The 14,148-nt window shown below is 56.3% G+C and overlaps 1 protein-coding gene and 1 long non-coding RNA gene across 2 annotated transcripts; one reads left to right on the top strand and one right to left on the bottom strand.

Moving 5' to 3' along the window:
• Positions 1-1,202: 1,202 nt before the first annotated feature.
• NAPSA (napsin A aspartic peptidase) lies at positions 1,203-10,292 on the top strand. Its single transcript, XM_001490835.5, has 9 exons — positions 1,203-1,605; positions 4,249-4,390; positions 4,472-4,595; positions 4,787-4,905; positions 5,407-5,606; positions 7,114-7,236; positions 7,980-8,124; positions 9,708-9,806; positions 9,985-10,292. Exons 1-9 carry the CDS (start codon positions 1,538-1,540, stop codon positions 10,168-10,170), a joined length of 1,206 nt encoding a protein of 401 aa, XP_001490885.3. The 5' UTR covers positions 1,203-1,537; the 3' UTR covers positions 10,171-10,292.
• LOC138915754 (uncharacterized) lies at positions 8,774-13,768 on the bottom strand. Its single transcript, XR_011421958.1, has 3 exons — positions 13,649-13,768; positions 11,971-12,218; positions 8,774-10,371 (listed from the first exon to the last, which is right to left on the bottom strand). It is a non-coding gene; the product is annotated as an uncharacterized lncRNA (long non-coding RNA).
• Positions 13,769-14,148: the final 380 nt, after the last annotated feature.

Below are 14,148 nucleotides of genomic sequence, written 5' to 3'. Positions count from 1 at the left end.
TCCTCCTCAGAAGAATTGTTCTTTGGCTCATAACTTGGCCATTTTCTCCCTGGCTTAGTTTGCCTATCTTGATTTCACCAGAATGTGAGCTCCAGGAGCTCTGTAAGGGCAGGGATTTGTGTCTGTTTTGTCTTCTGCTGTATCACCAGCACCTCGGTGAGTGTCTAGTGTACTTAGTAGGTGCTCAATAAAATTATGTTCAGTGAAAAAAAAAGAAAATCCAGCAAAATATGGTTTTTTTTGTTTTTGTCTTTTTTGGTAGGAAGATTGGCCCTGACCTAAGATCTGTGCCAATCTTCCTCTACTTTGAATGTAGGACGCCACCACAGCATGGCTGATGAGTGGAGTAGGTCCGTGCCCGAGATCTGAACCCATGAACCCCAGGCTACTGAAGCAGAGCAAACTCGACCACTACCCCACCGGGCCGGCCCTCAGCAACATATGTTAACTGAACAATCAAGGGAGTGGCTAATGGGGGTTTACTATATAATTTCTTGGAACTTTTTCTATACGCTTAAAAAAATCTTCGTAATAATATGTTAGGGAAAATGAATGAAGCTGCAGTGTTGTGAATTTAAGATTTGTGCGTTTTACTATACGTAAGTTGCATCTAATTTTTTTTTAAGTCCGAAGTATACAATTAAGTGGAAAAAAAATAAATAAGTTGCTGATCAATAAGTAAAGTTTGCCTTTATTTGCTTTAAAAAACGGGCAGGCTGGTATTGCGGTGTCAAGCTAAGCTAGAAAACCAAAAAGATGGAGTAGAGGTGCTCAGGAAGGCTTGTGGCCCCATGAGCAGAGAGTTTGTTTAAAATGCAGATTCTTGGGCTGCCTCTCAGGCCTTTGGAATCAGAATCTCAGAGGGGGTTCCCGGGAATCTGCATTTTCACTAGGTTTTCTGATGCTTGTTAATGTTAGAGAATCTTAATGAGGGACGAGGGGGTCAAGCAAGAGAGAGAGAGAGACATTGCGAGTTACTGCTATGTTTTTTCGATGGTGATGGGTCGGTGGGCGATTTTTATGTGTGTTTCACTATTTTCCAAATAAAGCACTGAAGAGTGGGGGCTCCGGCACTCCGGCAGGCCCACTTAAGATGGGGTGGAGGCCTCTCGTCTGGCCTTCTGTCCCTTCCCCTGGACCCTTCGCAAACACCCCGCCCCGCCCTGTGTTGCCCAAGAAAACCCTTGTGGTTAATGAGTCTCAGAAAAGCGAAGTGAAAGTTGTAAGTAAAAGTGAGAGCAGCTAAAGGATGGGGGGCGGGGGCGGGGGGAGCAGGGACCCCCCCCCCCCCCCCAGCGTCACTGAAATTGGGAGTGAGGCGCCCAGGGACGCAGGATAAGGCTTCTGGCCGCCCTACAAATGTACACCGCACATCCCTCCAAAAATACCACCGTCTTCCCCCCCCACGGGTCGCCCACCGGAGAGACTTCCTGTCCTGGTCACCTCCGAACCTGGCGGTGGGCGGTGGACCGGGCGGAGTCTCCGGGGGAAGAAAAGAGAACCGCGGGCCGCGGGGGCCACACCCCGGTCCCCAGAGATGTCTCGGCTGCCGCTGCTGCTGCTGCTGCCGCTGACCGTCCAGCCCGCCGGGGCCACCCTGATCCGGTACTGGGGACCCCCCCCACCACCCCAAACCTGGGACAGGCTCTCCCCCTCTTGCCCTTCAGGTCTGGGGCTCCCAAACCTGGCACCCCAAGATCCATGACTCCTATTTCTTGGGTTCCCAGATCTCCAAACGCAGCTCTCCCCTTGACATCTCCTGAGACCCCATCCCTTTTAGTCCAAGATCTTCCACCCCTGAGACCCTTGCTTGGGGACCCCTCCTCCTCTGCTCCAGCGCGAATTCCAGTCTGATCTCTGATGATCTGGTATTGGGGTCACCAGACACACGACCCCCTCCCACCCCCAGCAGGTCTTGGAGACCCAAGTCTGTGACATTTAAACTGAAATTCCGCCAGATTCGCATCTTCCAAACTGTTTAGGTCTCAAGAAGTCCAGTTCTGGGGACCCCGGTGACCTTTCAACCCGCTCCGCTCCCACCTCTGGTGCCTCCCTCATTGTCTCTCCCCTCCCCCCCCCCCACCCCACCTCCGGCCCTTCTCTCCACCACCCGCGGAACTCTTGAGGGGGAAGGAGGGTCCTCCTCCAGGAACCCTTTTCCCCACTTCACATTCTCAAGCCTCTCCAAGACTGAGTCAAGGAGGGGACACAGCTGTGAGTGAGGGCCCGGGGCTCCAAGGAGTGGCTGCAGGCAGGTGCAAAAATATGACCGCACTTGATGTTTGCTAACCCGCTTTCTGAACCTAATAGATCATGGCCATTTCCCAAGTCAATGCAAAGAGCAGTGATTCTCTGAGTGTTGCCTGGGAGCTTAGAAATGCAAATTCTTGGGTGCTACTGGGACCTACTCAATCAGAAACTGAGAGTTCTGAACTTTAACTAGCCCTCTGGGTCAGGGGTTGGCAAACACGCAGCTCCAGGGCCAAATGCAGCCTGCCACCTGTTTTTGCAAATAAATTTTAATGGGACTCAGCCATGGAAATTCGTTGACATGTTGTCTACGGCTGGTTTGGTGCTACATTGACAGAATTGTGTCAGAGACGGATGGCCTGCAAAGCCTTTACAGAAAATGTTGCCTATCACCCCTGCTCCAGATGGAGCGGAAGCTTCACGCTAAGGTTTGGCAACCACCGGCATAGAGAGACACTTCCTCCTTCTTAGTGGTTTAATGGATTCCATTCTATGCACGTTCTACAGCAGACCAGAACCAGACCCAGTGTTGGCCACTGGTTGGTCTCCGGTTTTCAAAATCAGACACGTCCTCATAAACACATCTTTGCGCCCTTGTCCAAGGATCTGTAGATAAAATTCCTAGAACTGAAACTTAGTTGGGTTGAAAGATGTGTACAATTTCAAGCGCCAGGATACCATTACCTAAGCACCTTCTAGAAACTTTCTATCAATCTACACCCTCCAGCCAAGAGTGAGCATTTGTCTTTCTTTGCTAATCTACAAGTCGAAAAAAGGTTTTCGTTCTTGTCATTCATATTTCTTTGGTGACTACTGGGGTTGAACATCTTTCTATGTATTTGGAAGCGGTTTGTACTTCTTTTGAAAATTCCTTGTGTGTGTCCCTGGCCCATTTTCCTACTAAATGTCAAGAACTGTGAAGTCAGCTTGCCGCAGTTTCATGGCTGCTGGTAAAAGACACAAGACTCCCAGATCAGAGACAGAGGACGGTTTATTACTCCCAGCAAGAGGAGTAGCCAGACCATCAGCATTTGTGCTAGTTTTCTGAATCACCGTTCCCACAGGGTGAAATAAAGAGGGCAGTGAGGTGCACCACAGGAGAAGAACCCTAAGCTTAGGGAACCTGAATCTTTTATAATGGATCATATGCCTGCCCGCCATTTGCTCCAGAGAGAGACACTGTCTCTCTTTCAATGCTGTTCACTAAACAAAATCCTTGAAAAGACAGTCTGGACAAAAGCAGTCAGTGTCTCTGCAGAAATACAAGAGACTCCTGGAGAAGTGTCTCCCAACACTGGGTTATTTATCTTATTCTTATTTATTTTCAGAAGCTCTTTGCATCTTAGAGATATTAACTCTTTGAGACATACAACTTGTAATTATTTTCCCCAGATTCCTTTTTCTTTTGGCTTTATTTGCAGCTTTGTGTGTTGGAGGGAGGGGGTGCAGAAGTTTGTCATTTTAGAGTCAACCTCATCGATATTCCCTCCATGATACGTGATCTTGGTATCATGCTTAGAAAAGCCTTTCTCTTCCTAGAGTTGACCACTTTCCTTCCTTCCAGTGCTCTTATCATTTTAAATTGCACATTAAGTCTTTGATGTATCTGGAAGGTACTTTAGTGGAAGCAATGAAATTGGGATTTGGCATTGACATCCTTTCCCCCAGCGGTGGGGGAAATGGTCTCTGACATCATGAGTTGAGGCACGAAAGGGTCTTTGCCAAGGCTAGTTTTATGTTAGGGTTTTTGGGAAACTCTGTGAATGTCCGTTCCCTGGGAATGGCTTATTTTACGTTATTTGAAATGTCACTTGTTGAAAGGTTTGGGGGAAGGTCTGTTCGGGATGGTTTAGTCTGTAGAGTCTTTGGGGGAAATCTGTCATCATGGTTTGGTAGGGTCTCCGGGAACGGCTATTATTGTAGAGCCAAGGAGACGTTTACACTGTCATTAAGTCTTATTTGGGAAAGTGTTATAGAGGGTGTCCTCCTCTCCCACAGGATCCCTCTTCGCCGAGTCTACACTGGACGCGGGGTCCTGAACCCACTGAGGGGATGGGGGAAGCCAGCAAAACCCCCCAGGATGGGGGCTCCATCCCCCGGGGACAAGCCCATCTTCGTGCCTCTCTCTGACTACATGAACGTGAGTCACAGCCCCACACGGCCCCGCCCTCCTGCCCTCAAGTCAGGCTCATCCTTCACGCTCCTCCTGTTTTGCCATCAGGCCCAGTATTACGGGGAAATTGGGCTGGGAACGCCCCCACAGAACTTCTCTGTCCTCTTTGACACTGGCTCCTCCAATCTCTGGGTCCCGTCCGTGAGATGCCATTTCTTCAGTCTGCCCTGCTGTGAGCTTTCATGGGGCAGGATAAGGCTGAGTGGGGGTGAAAGGAGGTGGGGCTGGAGAAGGTGGCTTCCCAGGGGTTTTGGGGACCCTTTTCTCTTCTAACACACCCACACAGGTGAGAAGGTCAGAGGGGCAGGAGGCATTGGGGAGACTCCCTTCCCTCAGTGACACCTCCTTGACCTTCTGACCTAGGGTTCCACCATCGCTTCAACCCCAAAGCCTCCAGCTCCTTCAAACCCAATGGGACCAAGTTTGCCATTCAATATGGAACCGGGCGGCTAAATGGCATCCTGAGTGAGGACAAGCTGACTGTGCGTGACCTTTGACTCCAGGGAGGCTTGAGGCTGGGAGAAGCCTAACGTCTAAGACATCTAGCTTAGAGAGGGGCTTGAGGAGGCGGGGCTTCCCTGGCAAAAGGGGTGGAGCTTCCCAACGAGGGGTGGGGCGTCCTTGTAAGGGGGCGGGGCTTCCTGAGTAAAAGGGGTGGAGCTTCCCAACGAGGGGCTGGGCTTCCCAAGTAAAAGGGATGGGGCTACTGGGGTAGAGGGGCGGAGCTTCCTAGGTAGAAGGGGTGGGGCCTCCCAATGAGGGGCGGGGCTTCCTTGTAAAAGGGGTGGAGCTTCCCATGGAGGGGCGTGGTTTTCTGGGTAGAGGGGCAGGCCTTCTTAAGTGAAGAGGAAAGCTTCCTAGGCAGCTGGTGTTGTTCCCAGAGGTCCCCAGACCTGGGATTCATGCCTTATTTTGGGAGATCCCAGGGATATGTAGGAACTGTCCTCCCAGAAGTAACTTCCCCCATTTGAATCTACCCCTAGATTGGGGGAATCACGGGTGCATCAGTGGTTTTTGGGGAGGCCCTGTCAGAGCCCAGCCTGATCTTCACTATTGCCCACTTCGATGGGATATTGGGCCTCGGTTTTCCCATTTTGGCTGTGGAAGGAGTTCGGCCCCCACTGGATACATTGGTGGACCAGGGGCTGCTGGATAAGCCCGTCTTCTCCTTCTACCTCAACAGGTAACAGGGGAGGGACCTAGCCCCAAGCAGGATGTTCTGCCTTCCTTTGGGAAGCCCCTTAAGCAATAAAGGAAGTCCCACTCTCCATTCAGGAAGCCACTGAGCCATTCTCCACTTGGGAAGTCATCCACAACACAGGAAGTTGCACCCTCCATTCAGGAAGTAACTGAGCCATTCTCCACTTAGGAAGTCATCCACCCAATACAGGAAGCCCCACCCCCATTCAGGAAGTCACTGAGCTATTCTCCACTTAGGAAGTCATCCACCCAATACAGGAAGCCCCACCCCCCATTCAGGAAGTCACTGAGCTATTCTCCACTTAGGAAGTCATCCATCCAATACAGGAAGCCCCACCCCCATTCAGGAAGTCACTGAGCTATTTTCCACTTAGGAAGTCATCCACCCAACACTGGAAGTCCCACCCCCATTCAGGAAGTCACTGAGCTATTCTCCACTTAGGAAGTCATCCACCCAACACTGGAAGTCCCACCCCCATTCAGGAAGTCACTGAGCTATTCTCCACTTAGGAAGTCATCCACCCAACACTGGAAGTCCCACCCTCCATTCAGGAAGTCACTGAGCCCTTCTCCACTTAGGAAGTCATCCACAATACAGGAAGTTGCATCCTCCATTCAGGAAGTCACTATCCCAATATAAGAAACACCTGACCCCTATTCAGAAGTCCTACTCACTAAACAACACCTTAAGACCTACTAAAGAAACCCACCATCATTTTAAATGCTCCATGTTTCAAACTCAAACCAGGAAATCTATACCCTACCCAATCAAATACTGAACTTAGGAAGCCCCCCTTCACCATAAAGAAAGCCCAAATTCCATTTGAGAATACACGCCAGAAGCCAGGAAGCCCCACCCACCTTTCAGGAAGCCCAGCCTAACCCTCAGAAAGTCCCACCCACCATCCAGGAAGTCTCCACCTCCCCTTGGGGAGGCCCATCCCCCACATGCAGAAAATCCTACGCCTCTTTCAGTTACCCCGATGTCCACCTTACTCAGGAAGTCCCATCCACCTGCTAGCAGACCCTGCCCTCCCACACCTCCAGGAAGTCCCCTCCCACCCCCTCTTCCTATCACTTGCAACCAGCTCAGCAATGTAACCCTTTGAACTGGGAGACATGCAACTCAGAAAGTCTCCCCATCCACCCAGGAAGCCACCCCACCCCTACACAATCCCACCTTCCAGAGCCAGTTCAGAAACCCCAATGCTCCACTTAAATTTCCCCCCCAATGTTTTACCTTCCACAGCCAAACCAAGTCCCGTGCCCACTTCAGGAAGCCCCCAAAACCCTAAAATCCTAACCTCCACCAAGAAATGCCCCATTTCTCTCCACTTCTTGCCTTGCTTCCAGTCCCAGCATCTAGGCCTGCATCCCACTACCCGACCTAGAACCCAGAAACCACCCCATTGGCAGGATGTCCCTTCCCTGGCCACTCCCGGGGCTGACAGGGGAAACGCCGTGACACTGACAGCCCCCTGCCTCCGCAGGGACCCTGAGGCGGCTGATGGAGGAGAGCTGGTTCTGGGCGGCTCAGACCCATCCCACTACATCCCACCCCTCACCTTCGTGCCAGTCACGATCCCTGCCTACTGGCAGATCCACATGGAGCGGTGAGGGACCTGGCCTCCTGTGTACTGGGGAGGAGGGGCTGGGGGCTGGACTCCTGCATCTGAGGGAGGAGGGGCTGGGGGCTGGACTCCTGGGTCTGAAGGAGGAGGAGGCTGGGGGCCTGGACTCCTGGGTCTGGGGGAAGAGGGGCTGGGGCCTGGACCTCTGGGTCGGAGGGAGGAGGGGTTGGGGGCATGGCCTCCAGGGACTGAGGGAGGAGGGGCTGGGGCCTGGACTCCTGGGTCTGAGGGAGGAGGGGCTGGGGGCTGGACTCCTGGGTCTGAGGGAGGAGGGGCTGGGGGATGGACTCCCGGGTCTGAGGGAGGAAGGGCTGGGGCTGGACTCCCGGGTCTGAGGGAGGAGGGGCTGGGGCCTGGACTCCCGGGTCTGAGGGAGGAGGGGCTGGGGCTGGACCCCTGGGTCTGAGGGAGGAGGGGCTGGGGCCTGGACTCCCGGGTCTGAGGGAGGAGGGGCTGGGGCTGGACCCCTGGGTCAGAGGGAGGAGGGGCTGGGGGCCTGGACTCCCGGGTCTGAGGGAGGAGGGGCTGGGGCCTGGACTCCTGCATCTGAGGGAGGAGGGCTGGGGGCTGGACTCCTGGGTCTGAGGGAGGAGGGGCTGGGGGCTGGACTCCCGGGTCTGAGGGAGGAGGGGCTGGAGGCCTGGACTCCAGGGTCTGAGGCAGGGGGAGGCGGGGGCCGGACTCTGGGATGCTGGCTCCAACGAGTGCCCCTTTCTGCCTCACAGTGTGAAGGTGGGCACAGGGCTGACTCTTTGTGCCCAGGGCTGTGCTGCCATTCTGGACACAGGCACATCTCTAATCACGGGACCCACTGAGGAGATCCGAGCCTTGCATGCAGCCATTGGGGGAATCCCTCTGCTAGCGGGGGAGGTGAGGACATGGCGTCCGGTGGATGTCGGCTGGGGAGGCTGACGGGGGCTTAATGACAGACATTGCCCAGGATGCTGGGGCCCGAGGGAGGGAATCAGGTGGGAATCAGGTGGGTGGGAGGTATTCTAGGGCAGGATGCCCTGAACCTTGCGAGTTACAGGCTGGGGGGGGGGGGAGTGGGAGGAGGAAGGACACCTCCCAGGGGTCTCCTCTGAGTGACTCAGTGGATGGGAGGAGATAATGCGGGTTTATTCAGGGTTGGATGGGAGCAGGAGCCTGCGGGCCTGGGGACACCTGGGGGTGGTGTGAAAGAAGCTCAGGAATCATAGTCAGGGGCCACCAGCCCTTAGACTCCATCAGAGCCAGGAAGGTGGGGGGCCCTCCCTGGGAGAGAGAGGAGGTCCTGGGAGCAGCCTCAGGGAACATTGACACCCAGGGAAAGGCGACAGGGCAGGAGCAGCGAGGCATGGGAGGAGAGCTAGGCCCACAGAAGCCGCACGGAGTGGGGCACGGTGCACCCCGAGAGCTGCCCACCCACTTCCACCTCAGGAGGCCCTGCAGTTTCCGGGCAGGAGCGGGTCCTTCCAGGTCCGAATTTCTGTGACTCTATCACTGTGCTCTTTGGCGCTTCTGGGATAGGGGAGAAAACTCAGTTCGTGAGGCTCCGAGTCAAATGCCGAGAATACAGGCTTGTAATGAGCAAGGGAAGCAGGTAGATCAGAGTGGTCAAGGGAGTGGGGCTGCCCGGGCTGGAAGGAAACAGCAATGTGAACTATGCTAGCCCAGACTGTCAAAATATAACTACCCACACTTTTCACTTGTGGAGTCACAATACACACGAAGCCTTTGATTGTATGCAGTGTCAATTTGTTGGTAAGTTAATCAATATTTTTTCATTCCTGTTCAGTTGTCTATTTGTCCTTCTCAATCTTATCAATCTTTGACATCACTTATAAAGGGCAAGGATCCACAAGTAAACAGCTAAGAATTGCTTCGTTGGACAATAGTGGGTCAATCTACCGCACTTTACTATGCTAGGGGAGAGAAGACACCTGAAAAAATAACCCCGTCTTGGGGAGCGTGGTGAAGGCGATTGCAGACATTGCTGTTAAATAGAACGTGATACCAGGGAAACCATTTATCTGTGTTTGGCAATATACTCAACCACCACCAGGAGGGACCCAGAAGTTGAACTAGGACCCTCTTGATCTGCAGCCAAACGCTCTACCCCTGAGCTACACCCCCTACCCTGCTGGGAGTGCCCCTCCTGACATTCCGTCACCTGTGTTGCCATGCCCCAGATTCCATGGGCCCCGGCTGGTGCCCAGGGGCCACCAGTTTTGGATCTACAATTAGACAGAGGAGAAGGATTTGACTGAATAAGAGACTAGAGGAAGTGGCAACAATTATATAGGGGTGAGGGAGAAGCCGGTAAGGCTAGAGGAGGCGGCAGAGCCTCACCACCCGAGCCCCTGAACAGCCAGCTGCCCAATGTGGACACTACCCGACGGCACTGGGGGGCCACGGAAGGAACGGAGCAGAGCAGGAAGCTCTCATCTCCGCTTGTCCCTCTTCTCCCGCAGTACCTCCTCCAGTGCTCCACAATCCCAAGGCTCCCTCCAGTGTCCCTCCTCCTTGGGGGGACCTGGTTTACCCTCACGGCCCAGGACTACGTCATCCAGGTAGGTGGCCGTCTCAATGACGTCAGAGTGATGCAATTCGATGAGGCTTGAGAGGGTGGAACTGGGAGTGCGTTTCCAGTGCCCGGGGGTAGTGGGCGGGGCGAAGCTTTGGCTCCCGGGGAAGGGGCGGGCCCGGTGGCCGTGTTGTCACCCCGTGGCCCGCGTTGTCGCCCTGCAGATTGTTCGGGGTGGCGTCCGCCTCTGCTTGTCCGGCTTTGCGGCCCTGGACATGCCTCCACCCACAGGGCCCCTCTGGATCCTCGGTGACGTCTTCTTGGGCAGCTTCGTGGCCGTCTTCGACCGTGGGGACATGAATGGCGGGGCCCGAGTGGGGCTGGCGCGCGCTCGTCCTCGCGGGGCGTGACGTCGAAGGGGGTGGACCCGCGCAGGCGTAGCTCTCCGGTGGACGCCCCAGTTATGCGCATGCGCAAAGGGTCGTAGCAGAGGCACCGCTACTCAGTAAAATACTCCACTATTTCCATTGAACCCACCTGGATCGCCTCTTTTTTTTTTTAAGCTCGTGAGTTTTGTTTGAAGAGTAAAATTAGTGTCTCGCTCTCTGGAGCTGAGGAAGAAAGGGAGGATAAAGGTGGCGCTCCTTTTTTCCAGGGCTCACACCGATACCGGGGTCTTATACTACGAATCCCATGAGGCCTCGCGCCTACACTGCCTTTCATCCAAGGCGCCCCACACCCGGAGCAACACGGACGTTGTAGTCCAACCTGTGTTCACGCCCTGCCGGGGGCGGGTGCAGCCACAACATGCGTAGGAGGCGACAGGTCGCGACGGCAGCGACAGGTGGCAGTGGGGGGGGGGGGGTGAAATCGTAAAGGGTTTCCCAACCCTTGTTCTAAGCGGAGGGGATACCATTTCCGCAGACTTCATCTCCCGTTCCTTTTCCCTCCCCTTGGGATCCCGGGACCCCTGGGTCCGCCATAAAGGCGGAGCTTGAAGCCCCCGGGTTGGGGGGAGCTGTGCTGCCCCTCCTCCGGCGATGATGTCACTCCCCCCTCCGCAGCCTCTTGCCGCCCAGAGCTGCCGGGTCTGGGTCACCCCTCCCCCCATCGCCAGCCCCGGATTCCCCCATCCCCGCCCCGCCTCGACTTGGGGTGAGTACGGGAGAGGGGGAGAAGGCTCAGGGTCTGGGGGCGGTAAGACAGCCCAAATCGTAGTTTTAAAGGTGGGGGACTCGGGAGACGGGGCCTCAAAGATTACAGCGGAGAGATCCCCTTCAATAAGGAGCTTTAGCGGCCAAAGTACTTGGAGGGTCTCGGGGCACCAAGAATCGTAGGCAGAGAGTCCCCATATTTTCAGCTTTAGTGTCCGGGAGACCCTCTTTCCTGGAAATGGTACGGATAGGAATGGGGGCGGAGGGACGGAAGGGGTCCTAGAAATCAGAAAGGGGAAGACCCTTCCCCAATTCCAGGGCCTTAGGGAATGGGGCAGGGAGAGTTAGGAGGGGGTGCCGAGGATGACGGCGGTGAGAGTTTGGAGCTTTCGGGAATTTTTGTGCCTTGAGGACCAGGAAAGGATAGATCGGGAAGGAGGAGGGGTGGGGAAAGGGTCTGCAGACGTGGACAGACATTGGCTTCCCCCCTCCTGGTGTCTGTCGCCAGAAGCCGAGTCCACTTCCCCCGGTCCGTTTGCAGGGTTGGGTGTCCCGTAACCTGAGCCCTCCTCATGCCTCCAGAAGCCCTCCGATGGGTGGGGAATCCAGGCTCCCCAATCCCCCATCTACCCTGGTAGGGCCGGGGTGGGCCATTAGGGAGTGACGGCATCCACATTTCCCAGGGCCTGATGGAGTCTGGACCATCCTGTTACTCCTCGCCCGCTGCCTCCTCCCTCCTCTAATCCCGAGGTTCATCCCATATTCCCCCCTATTCCAAGCGCCCCCCCCCCCAGCCTGCACCCTCTCCCCCACCTTCTGACCTCTGCAAAAATGCTGATTTGGTCACTTGATCCCGTGCCTGGCTGCTGTCAACAGCGCAAGAGAAAAGTAGAGGGGGGAGGGGGTATAAGGGAGGAGGGCGGACTTAGGTCCTTACCCTGGCCCCCACTCCCAGCCCCACTGCCTGCCCAACTCCTGCTCCAGCCCCCACCCCCACCCCCACCCCCACCCTGGACTTGCCCAGAAGCCTCACTCAACCCAAGCCCAGACCCTCACCTTAGGATCCGCTGCTTCTGCCTGGGGATACACCAGAATCCTGGGCGGAGAAGAGTAGGAAGCCCCAGTGTCTTTGCTCTGCTCTCCTGGGTCCTAGGGGGGCTTGAGGACTGCCCGAGGATACGAGGACTCTGGATCGGCGGGGGCAGCGGGGGAGCCCAGGGTCCGGGGGGCGAGGGAAACTACCTGCCTGGTCCGCAGGACAGGCCCAACTTCTGCAACTCTCTGCAGTGACGCAGCCTCGAGTCCTGGCCAGGATGGGGGTTAGAGGGGGTCATGGGGGTGAGGGAGCCTGAGAAAGGGACAGAGATCCAGAGAGAGGGACAGAGACTGAAGGACAGCGGGGGGACAGAGTCCCAAAGAAGTGGGAACAGACTCAGAAAGAGGGGGACAGAGACTCAGAAGGGGGTGAAAGAGACATGCGGGGAGGAAGAGACCTGGGGAGGGGATAGAGAGAAAGAGAAAAGGCAGAGACAGAGGAAGGAAAGAGAAAGACGAGGGGAAAAGACAGGTAGGAAGGTCGTCAGGATAAGAGGGAACAGACTCAGATGGATAGGTAGAGACCCAGAGAGTGGGGGGAAGGAGGGGAGTGGAGGACAGAGACACAAGGAGGAGGAACAGAGACCTAGAGGGGACAGAAATCTACGGAGAGGGTACAGAGGCCCAGAAAGAGGGGGACAGAGACCCAGGGAGAGGGGGACAGAGCCCCAGAGAGATGAGGGACAGAGAGACCCAGGGAGAGGGGGACAGAGACCCACAGAGAAGGGGGGACAGAGACCCAGAGAGAGGGGGACAGAGACCCAGAGAGAGGGGGACAGAGACCCAGAGAGAGGAGGACGGAGACCCAGAGAGAGGGGGACAGGGACCCAGGGAGAGGGGGACAGAGACCCAGAGAGATGAGGGACAGAGAGACCCAGGGAGAGGGGGACAGAGACCCAGGGAGAGGGGAGCAGAGACCCAGAGAGAGTAGGACAGAGAGACCCAGGGAGAGGGGGACAGAGACCCACAGAGAAGGGGGCACAGAGACCCAGAGAGAGGGGGACAGGGACCCAGAGAGGGGAGGACAGAGACCCAGAGAGATGAGGGACAGAGAGACCCAGGGAGAGGGGGACAGAGACCCACAGAGAAGGGGGGACAGAGACTCAGAGAGAGGGGGACAGAGACCCAGGGAGAGGGGAACAGAGACCCAGAGAGGGGGGGACAGAGACCCAGAGAGAGGAGGACAGATACCCAGAGAGAGGGAGACAGAGACCCAGGGAGAGGGGGACAGAGACCCAGGGAGAGGGGAGCAGAGACCCAGAGAGAGTAGGACAGAGACCCAGAGAGAGGGGGACAGGGACCCAGAGAGGGAAGGGGACAGAGACCCAGGGAGAGAGGCAAACCCCTGAGAAAAAAGTCAGAGACCAGGAGAAGGATACTGGGGGTGGGGGAACTGAGCCACGGTCGGGGGAGAGGAGACTGAGGCTTAAAGAGAAGAGGGGCAAAGACTCAGAAGGGGACAGATTCAGAGAACAATGGGACAGAGCCCCAGAGGGAGCCCGGAGACTTAGAAAAGAGGGACCAGATTCTCCGAAGGATGAGGGCAGAGACGGGGGAACAAATACTCAGAGAAAGGGGAGACAAAGGAACACCAAGAGACACAGAGACGGGAGCGGGGGTGGGTGGGAGGGATACGAACCAGCCGCCGCACCTGCAGAGGGAGGCGGCGGGCCAGGGTCGGTGCCGAGCGGCCGCCCGCAGCCCCTGACCCGCCCCCTCCGCTCCCACAGGCACCGCCTCCTCCCGCCGCAGCCCCCGCCGCAGCCGCTGGCCCCGCCCCAGCCCCTGCGCCTGCGCCCTGCCGCCGGTGTCAAGGCCGGCCCAGGGGGCGGGGCCGGACCCCCTCCGGGGTGGTCCGCCTAGCTCTGGCCCCGCCCCTCTATTAGCTCCGCCCCAACCCTCCATCTGTCCCCTCCCACCAGAATTCTCTGACACCTAGCCCCGCCCCCATTTCCCATTGGCCCCGCCTACTGTCTCAGCCTACACTGTGACTCCAGGCGCTTTGGCGTCTCCCCTCCGCCTGTGTTCCGGTTCCCTCCATCCCTTGGTCCTCCTGTCTGTAGTCCGCTGTTTCCCTCACCAGTTGGAAGTTCTCGCCCCGCCCTCCAAGACCCCGCTGACACTTAGGGCTCTCTCCCA

Source organism: Equus caballus, chromosome 10 (genome assembly GCF_041296265.1).
Source record: "Equus caballus isolate H_3958 breed thoroughbred chromosome 10, TB-T2T, whole genome shotgun sequence".
In the NCBI taxonomy this organism is placed as follows: domain Eukaryota; kingdom Metazoa; phylum Chordata; class Mammalia; order Perissodactyla; family Equidae; genus Equus; species Equus caballus.
This window is presented reverse-complemented; position numbering and strand designations above follow the sequence as displayed.

What these genes read in the sequence shown, in the direction of transcription:
- NAPSA (XM_001490835.5), top strand. Translation starts at nt 1,538, where the DNA reads ATGTCTCGGCTGCCGCTGCTGCTGCTGCTGCCGCTGACCGTCCAGCCC. An exon ending in TGGCAGATCCACATGGAGCG is followed by an intron (nt 7,237 to 7,979) that starts GTGAGGGACCTG and finishes TCTGCCTCACAG; the next exon opens with TGTGAAGGTGGGCACAGGGC. An exon ending in CCCAGGACTACGTCATCCAG is followed by an intron (nt 9,807 to 9,984) that starts GTAGGTGGCCGT and finishes GTCGCCCTGCAG; the next exon opens with ATTGTTCGGGGTGGCGTCCG.